Source organism: Molossus molossus, unplaced genomic scaffold (assembly GCF_014108415.1).
Source record: "Molossus molossus isolate mMolMol1 unplaced genomic scaffold, mMolMol1.p scaffold_m16_p_4, whole genome shotgun sequence".
Taxonomy (NCBI): domain Eukaryota; kingdom Metazoa; phylum Chordata; class Mammalia; order Chiroptera; family Molossidae; genus Molossus; species Molossus molossus.
Genome location: NW_023425377.1, coordinates 74678046 through 74686902, shown reverse-complemented (window position 1 = coordinate 74686902; position 8857 = coordinate 74678046). Strand labels below are relative to the sequence as shown.

Below are 8857 nucleotides of genomic sequence, written 5' to 3'. Positions count from 1 at the left end.
TAGACAACTAGGGACCACCCCTAGGGCTCACTGAAATTATTCAAACTAACCAATTCTAAACTTGCTCAGCTTGCCTACCCTGCCTCACCCATTCCTTCCTGTAAAAATCATAATAAAGGCTTTCCCATGCTTTCCCCTCCCTCTTTCTGACCAATTCTGGGGCTCCCCCCATGTTGCCCTAAGTGCCTTGGTGTGCCTCCTTCTCTAGGAAATTGTATGTAATAAATTCTTTTTCAAAGACAGTTGTCTGCCTGTCACCTTACTGTGACTGAAACAAATTCCAAATTCCAGATTGATTGATTGATTGATTGATTGATTGATTTTTAAGCCGGCAGCCCCTTATCTGGGAATAGGCAGTGGATGGGGTGGGGGAATCCCAAGAGAGAAGGAGCTCTGTCCGAAGTCCCATAACCCCACCACCCATCAAAGCTAAGCCAGGAAAGGGGACACTAAGGCAGAGGGAGTTCTCCAGAAGAAAAACACTTCTAACCAATTCTGTGCTCACAGCAGCTCAGAAGAACCAATTACTAGACTTTCAGAAATCTTGTGAATCAGTTGTCAAACTACCAGTAGCCTGAAACCAGCTGTGCTGACAGTATTTACACCACTGAAGTCTTCACACTCTACAAATGCTATAAATCAGGACTCCCCGCCCCCCAACCACCTGCTAACACTGTTTGTTAAATGTTTATATGTGTACTACTGCCTCTAGCTTCACATCTGCTTCTCCATGCCTAGTGGAAAGGCAGAGTGAAAGGAAGGAAGCTGCTCCAAGTGGGGCATCTGCAGCCCACCTCCAGGACCAGCAGGGCCCAGCTCAGGACTGGCATTGACCTTCCATCATACTCCCCACAGTGGATCCCAGATCTCTAGACAGACCTCATTGCCCTGACACTTCTCCAGCTCCCCATGCCCCAGCCTAGATCAACCCAGTCCCCAGGTGCCAAGCTAGAACTGCCAGGTTGGTCACAGCATGGGACCAGTAGACCCTAACCATGGCCACACTAGGGAGAAGTCACACCCCAGTCCTCATGCGGCCAGACAGGGAAGAAATTTCCACTCCACCCTCCAGTGGGAGAAACATCCAGGTCTTCTCTGATGGGTGCACTTGGAATAAGAAATCAGCCCCCTTTTTTCTTTCCTGGCTCTGCCCACCACAGGGCAGGCTCACTGGCTGATGGAGCAGTTGATGAGCCACAGAGCCCTACCCAGCTCAGATCAGAAGTAACGCTCATCTTACAGGTTGGTGCCTATGATCATTATCAGTCTACCACCTGCATCTTTCAAGTGGTTCAGACTCAAAAGGCAGGAAGAGGAGCCCCTAAAACCTGAGCCACCTGTTAGGACCCATCCAACCTCAGCCCATCATCTCTGACCTCTTTCTATTGCTCACCCCTTGTTCCCTCAACCACAGGGACCTTTGTCTGGTTCCTGGAAAATGCCAAGTTCAGTCCCGGCTCCGCATTTTTGCCTTTAACATCTTCCCCAGTGCTTCCCGGGGTTGGTTCATCACCTCTCAGGTCTTCACTCAGAGGCCTACTCTACAAAACACGTGCCTCCATCACGCCACCTGGTTTATTGTCTCAGTTTCTGAAACTGTTGCGTAAAAGTGCTCACTTCTTTATTACCCTGTCTTCTTCTCAGATCTTGTCCGTTTGGTTCACTGCTGTGACCCAGCATCTAGGACAGTGCCCCTGCAAAACTGCAGGGACTTAGAAATGTTTATTTAATGAATAAAATGAATGTTTTAGGGAAAAACTGAGTATTTTTCTTTGATAGAAAAATATATATTGTGGAAAACTTGGAAAATACGAAATAAAAAAATACAGTTAGAACCTTCATTAACATTTTAATCACACCTGCACTTTCTCTGTGTCTCCCCCCAAATTCAGGTATAATCAGTGGTGTGTAGGTGTGTGGGTGCACATGTAGACAGTCCTTCCAGGCTTCCTAAGGGGCCCTGGTTCCTCAGGTCCCTTTAACTCCTAACCACACCCTTCTGCATCCATCCTGTTCCTAAGGACCACCCTGAGAAGGACCTTTCACTGAGGACCTTCTCGGGCCCTGTAAAGTGTAAGGCTTTGCAACATAACCATGAGGTAGCTATGGTCTTCTGCATTTCCGGATGTGGGGGTCAGAGTGGCAATGTCACAGAGACCACACAACTGGTGAACAATTCCAATTGTCTGGTGGTGCCAAGGCCTCATTTCCCTCTACCTTTGGCCTTTGGGCCCCTCTAGCCTAATTACCTGTCATCTGCAAGATACTGCTGATTAATGAACACTGAGATGGGGCTCATTAATGAACACTGAGATGGGTCTTAAGGACAGGTGGTCATAGCCACCAGTCTATAGACTCATTGGGGCAGGCCCTGATGATGACCAGACAGTGGGGCAGGCCCTGACACAGGATCCTCTCCACCTCCTGACCATCCCACTCCAGCCCCTGCAGCTCAAGGACCCTAAGCTTGGGCATGGTGAGGCAGGAGGAGATTATTTCAGCTGGAGAAGGCATTTCCGGGGTCATGTGTGGGACCTGTAGGCACAGACTCTCCAGGGCTGGCATTCCCTCCAGGACAGACAGGCCAGAGACAGAGAGGCCAGTGACAGTCAGCCGGATCTTCTGCACATCTCTGAGGTGGCGGCTGATGGACAGGAGGGTGCTGTCGGTGGACAGGGCGCAACCTAGCACCTCCAGCCTCTGCAGGTAGCTCAGCTCCTGCAGGCTTGCATCCAGCCCGGTCTCAGTCACCCGGTAGGTGCCACCCAGCACCAGTGAGCGCAGGGCACGGAAGCACGTCAGGCCCTGCAGGTGTTCGTCCCGAAAGGCAGGGACGCGGTCTAGCACGATGCACTCAAGCAGGGGCAGCACGGTGGGGTCCTGTCCCTTAAGGAGCCAGGTCATGGGTATCTCACAGCTGTGCAGCTCCAGGGTCCTCAGGGTACAAGGCAGGCTGGCGATTGGTACCATGCTCAGGTCAGCACCATGTAGGCAGAGACACTTGAGGTTGGGGCACTTCTGACCCAGGGCCCTCATCAGTGCTGGGGACAATTGGGGAGCCTGGGAGCCTGAAGACAGGTAGCCACCCAGCCGCAGGGACTGGAGTCTGGATGCCATGTACCGGCGAAGGAGGTGCCACATGATTTTAGGCCGCATCTGTTAAGAGCCAAAGATAGGGATAACTAGGTGAGAGACACGGGGGATCTTTCAAGGTCCCCACCTGCCTGGAGTCAGACAAGCCCTGGCTGAGGTTCAGCTGCTGTCCTGGAATTGTCCTTCCTCCACCAGCCTCACCCGACCAGACACCTCTCCAGGGGTAACAAAACAATTTAACCCCACCACTTTGACTTCTAGATTTTAACAAAGCAATGAAGGAAAGAAAAGACCATAACAGATCTGTCTTTAGCAACAGAGTGGATTCTTAGTATGTTCTGGACTAAGAAGAAAGCAAAGCAACCCACCAGGATTTTTATCCCTTTTTGAATGACCACCAAAAAAAATAAGCAATGTAAAATAAAGCTGAAAAAGGCTAGAACTGCCCAGGGTATATTAGATCTAGGTTTAAAAAAAAATCACAGCCTGGTAAATAGTGAAAGCTGTCAAAAATTAACCCTAGAAAGTTAGGCTTAGTAGAAAACAAACAACTGATAGCACTGTGCATTTCACTATATGTACATTTTACCTAAAAAATAAACAGAAAGAAAAGGTATAGATTCCAAAAGCAAAAAAGCCTTATATTCCACCTTTAGTTGACTGTGGTTTGGAATTCTTTTCCATATACATTTTTACATGTACTGATTTTTCTCTTTGTTTTTTGTCTCGGTTGGTTTAGAGTAGGTTTTGTGTATGTGCTTATGGGTGTGTATGCAGCAAAGGTCGGTTAGTGGGTAAGAGTTTAAAATGGTTTAATCTGTTTTCTTGAATATTTGGTCTTTAAAATGACACACCCAAGCCCCTCACCTGCTCTATTTTCTTTTGTCTAAGCACTTATCTTTTAACATACTTTACATATTTGTTTTCTCTCTTTTTTTTTTCTTTTGCTCTGTCTTTTCACCCCATCCCTCCCACTCTACATTCCCAACCAATCCATTCCCCACTCTAATCCACTTTACCCTGTTTTAGCTAGAATTGTCTACTCCTTGGCTCCCCTCCCATTGGCATGTCTACTTTATAGGCAAACTCTTTCTTATGCCAGGCTTATTTTTATCTCTTATTTATCTCTAGTGAGTGGGAATTAATTCTTCCCACATGTCATTTCACAAGCTGCCGTAGGGTGTAAGCTCCACAAAGACAGGGATTTCTGTCTTTGTTTACTCCAGGTGCCTAGAATGTGTGGCACTTGGTAAGCCGCAATAAAAATTAAAAGGAAAAGAAAGAAATTGCATAGCATAAATTTTGTTGACTATTTTTGACAGAGGAATCACATCTTCCTGGTCAAATTTAAACCTGCAAGTTTGAAGGACAAAGCTTTTACGTTTCAGAATATCAAATATTGGCCACGATATGAAGCAGCAGCTTTCAAGCCCTGCTGGTAGGAATTGATCTGGCTACTTTGAAACACAATCTGGTCGTTTCTATTAAAATTTAAAATGTGGAAAACCACTACCACCTGTTTCCTCAAAAAGATTCCAAAGAAAATGGGAGCATTTGCTGCCTTTTTGGGAAAAACCAGGGTGACTTGGGTGACACAACCATTGGGGGGGGGGGGAGCTAAGATTGAACACAACCTGACTCCAAAAGCCAGTCTTGCTCTTGTAACCACTGTATTTTCCTTCCCTACATAGTCACAAGTGTGTAAATGCATAACAGATGGGATAGAATGGTGGTTACTCTGGGGACGGATTAAAGACAGCAGGAAACAACTGTCAAAGGCTCTTAGCGTCATCTGTAGTAATACTTCAACATTTTGTTTTTGTTTTTGTCTGTTTTATCTGCAATTTGTTTTTGCAATGTACTTAAAAGTAAAATGGATTAGTGGATGGAAAGAGAGAGGGATGGCCTGGCCGTGTGGCTCAGCGGATTGAGCGAGTCCCACGGACCGAGAGGTCCCGGTTGGATTCCCCATCAGGGCACATGCTCCATCCCCAGTAGGGGGCGTGCAGGAAGCAGCGGATGGATGCTTCTCTCACATGGATGTTTCTATCTCTCTCTCTCCCTTCCTCTCTTTCTAAAAAGAAATCAATAAAAACATATTGAGCCGCAGGGGAGAAGGTATGCGGACACGGTCGGGATGTGCCCGGGACAGGGTGGGAAGGCTGGTCCTAGAGGTCCGGCCACCGCACCGCGGCCCAGGCCCGCCCGTCCTACCCCACTCACCTTGTAGACGGCCAGGTCGACATGTCGCCACAGCCACCGGTCGTCCACCAGCCTCCTCCAACGGCGACAGACCCTGAGGAAGAGGTGGCCGTTAAAACAACCCGACCCCGGCCGGCCCTTCGCTCCTCGCAACCCCCTCCCCAACCGAGGGGCGAGGACGCACCTGGAGAGGCGAATCCGGTCCCGGACCGAGAGGTAAGAGAAGATCTCCAATATGACCGAGTCCGGCAGGTCCGCAAGAGTCGCCATGATCCCGCCGACACACATTTCCACTTCTGGCTGAAGGAACTCCGGGCCCTGGGAGCGCCTCCGGAGGCGGGGGTCGTGGGGATGCCAGCAGGGAGTGGCCCCGGCCTCCGGCAGCCGGTGCAGAGGCTCAGCTTTCCTTCTGGGGGAAGGTGCTTGGCTCCAGCCGGAGGTCTGGACGGGATCCGCAGAACAAGGCTTCAAACCAGAAGTTAAGCGGGGAAGGCGTGGCTGGGGCGGGGACGACGCAGGGGGCGTGGCCGGGGCGGGGACGACACAGGGGGCGTGGCTGGGGCGGGGACGACGCGGGGGGCGTGGCTCGGGCGGGGCAGCGGCTCGGGGCGGGCTCCAGGAAGGTGAGGACACTCGGGGGCGGGGCTGGGGACCGGGACAGAGATTGAGACCGAAGGCGTAGCTAGGCCGGTGATGAGAAGCCTGGGAGCTGGGCTGGGGGCGGTAATACGAACCGAAGTCTGGATTAGGGGCCGGACGGGGACCAGACTCGAAAAGCGTGGCTGGGCAGTGACGAGGCCAGGGAGCAGATCTGGGACGGGTCTTGGGAAGTAGGTGCTAGGGACCACGACCGCGCTGGGAAGAGGCCTGAGTCGGGGCGAACCCTGGAGCGGGGTTGGGCGTGGGTCGTGCGGAGGATGCTGCGGGGAGCCAACCTTCTACTTTTAATGGTTAACAATGCTTTCTTTTTATCCTCACCCAGGACATTCTTGCATTCATCTTCAGATAGAGCAGGAGGAAGAAAGGGGGAAAGGGAGAGAGAAACATCGCTGCAAGACACTTGGAGTAGTTGCCACCCACACGACCCCAAAGTTGGGAACAAACTGCAACCGAGGTGCGCCCCCTAGCGGAACCGAACCTGGGACTCTCTAGTCCGCAGGCTGACGCTCCAACGCTGAGCCAAACCAGCCAGGGCAATAATGCTTTTTGATACAGATGTACCAGGATAAATTTGTAGAAGTGAAGTAACTTGTTAAGGGTATGTTGAATTTTTTGTTTTGATTGATGGTGACCAGTTGTTCCCACAGGCTGAATTGACAATCCCATCAAATATTACTCATTTTTTAAAATAGCAATTCATAAGGAAAGTGAAATTTATTGAAACATTCTCACATTGATGACTGTTCAGGTTGCTTCCACAAACATTTAAGTTAATCATTTTTTATATATGTACATATGTTCATACATACATTTGTATGTATGTACGTATATGTATTGTGGGGTTCAGAACAAGTCACCCCAAAATGTGCCTCTGTGGTATACACATTGTTTTGAGCTAAAGGTAACTTTAGCCTTTAGTGCAAGAGAAACTTCTGTTCCTCCCTTGACTACCTAGAACTTGAATTAGGGGCCTTACACGTTATAAGAAATTATTGGAGGAAATTTCACCTGCTTGTTGCACAGGGCAAACTTCTATTTATTAAACGTCTGCTCTTCCTGTTATCCTGTAATGAATCTTGAAGCTTCTAAGGCACCTTACCTAATCCCTAGCTCAGAATACCTTATGTACTCATTTTTTCCTGTTTCTGAATCTCTCATGCATGGGGGGGGGGGGTCTCTTGTGTATGCAGGGTTCCCATACGTGTGTGTGTGTGTGTGTGTGTTAAATTTGGTTATTTTTTGACCTGCTGGTATGGCTCAATGGATTGAGCATCCTCCCATGCACCAAAAGGTCAGTCACAGTTTGGTTTCCCAACAGGAAACATTCCTGGGTTTTGGGCTTGACCTCCACTAGCGGGCATGCAGGATGCAGCCAAATATAGATGTTTCTATCTCTTCCTCTCACTTCCTCTCTTAAAAAAAAATCAATAAAACTATATTTTTTAAAAATTTGATTATTTTGTGATGTTAATGTCTCATGTCCATTATTAAACCAGCTGAAAGAAGCTTGAGCCACAGTATATGTAGATCTAGATCTAGATATGCATATATGCACCTCCTATGTTTTTATTTGTATAGGATAAATAGCCAGGAGTCACTTTGATGGCTCCAGGGACACAAAGTTTGATTTTGAATAGGCTTTGCTAAATCACACCCCAAAAGCCTACAATGACAATAAACATGTTTTTGTTTTTCATATGTACGCACAAAAGCAGGAATTGGAGAGGTGGAAAACTTATTTTTAAAAGAAATGCAGCCCTGGCCGGTTTGGCTCAGCGGTTAGAGCGTCAGCCTGCGGTCCACAGAGATCCGGGTTCGGTTCCCGCTAAGGGCATGTACCTTGGCTGCAGTTTGTCCCCAGCCCTGGTTGGGTTGTGCGGGTGGCGGCCGCTCGATGTGTCCCTTTCACATCGATCTTTCTCTCTCTTCCTCTCTCTCCTTCCCACTCTATCTGAGTAGAAAATGGAAAAATGTCCTCAGGTGAGGATAAAAATAAATAAAAATAAAAAATAAAAGAAATGCAAAACTCATTAAGATGTATACATTAAATGTGTGCTGTTTTTGTGATCAATTATATCTCAATAAAGCTAAAAAGTACATGTGTGCTCACACTTATCCATAAATACAAAGTAAAACTCTATGATTTTCACATATTAGATTAAGAGATGAAGCTAGAAAATGCCCATACTGGCCTTGGTGTGAGGAAACAGACCCTGTCAACCACTGCAGGTGGAACATAATTGATGCAAGCTCTTTGAAGGCAGTTTGTCAACATCAGATTGCAGCCTCTGTTGGACCCAATAATACCACTTCTAAGATCTCAAATTGTCAAAAAAAAATGAGGTGGGCCTTTTTGTGCTGCTTGGAACAATATTGTTTGCTTTAAAAAAATAAAATGTAGCCTGGCCGGTGTGGCTCAGTGGTTGAGCATCGACCCATGCACCAAGAGGTCGCTGGTTCAATTCCCCATCATGGTACATGCCCAGGTTGTGGATCAAATCCCAGGGGTCATGCAGGAGGCTGCCAATCAATGTTCACTCTCATCGATGTTTTGATCTCTCTCCTTCTTCCTTCCTCTCTCTCTAAAATCAATACAGAAAAAAGAAACACAGCGCAACCCTGACCAGTTTACTCAGTGGCTAGAGAATTGGCCCTGGGACCAAAGGGTCTAGCGTTTGATTCCCCAGGCAAGGGCACATACCTGGGTTGCAGGTTCTATACCCAGCCCTAGCAGAGGGGTTGAGCCGGGGGGCTGGGGGGCAACAAATGGAGGTGTCTCACATCCATGTTTCTCCTCCCTCCCTTCCATTCTATCTGAAAATCAATGGAAAAATATCCTCAGGTGAGGATTAACCAAAAACAAACAAATAAATAAATAAATAATTTTTAAAGTGTAGCCCTG

General features: G+C 48.0%; 1 protein-coding gene across 1 annotated transcript; it reads right to left on the bottom strand.

Moving 5' to 3' along the window:
* Positions 1-1809: 1809 nt before the first annotated feature.
* On the bottom strand, positions 1810-5755 carry FBXL12 (F-box and leucine rich repeat protein 12). The gene is made up of 3 exons (XM_036240901.1): positions 5480-5755; positions 5317-5389; positions 1810-3156 (listed from the first exon to the last, which is right to left on the bottom strand). The coding sequence occupies exons 1-3, from the start codon at positions 5581-5583 to the stop codon at positions 2335-2337; spliced, it is 999 nt and encodes a 332-aa protein (XP_036096794.1). The 5' UTR covers positions 5584-5755; the 3' UTR covers positions 1810-2334.
* Positions 5756-8857: the final 3102 nt, after the last annotated feature.

Coding starts and splice junctions, on each gene's coding strand:
- FBXL12 (XM_036240901.1), bottom strand. CDS start 5,583: ATGTGTGTCGGCGGGATCATGGCGACTCTTGCGGACCTGCCGGACTCG. Junction 5,390..5,479: donor GACCGGATTCGCCTCTCCAG/GTGCGTCCTCGC, acceptor CCTCTTCCTCAG/GGTCTGTCGCCGTTGGAGGA. Junction 3,157..5,316: donor TCGACCTGGCCGTCTACAAG/GTGAGTGGGGTA, acceptor GGCTCTTAACAG/ATGCGGCCTAAAATCATGTG.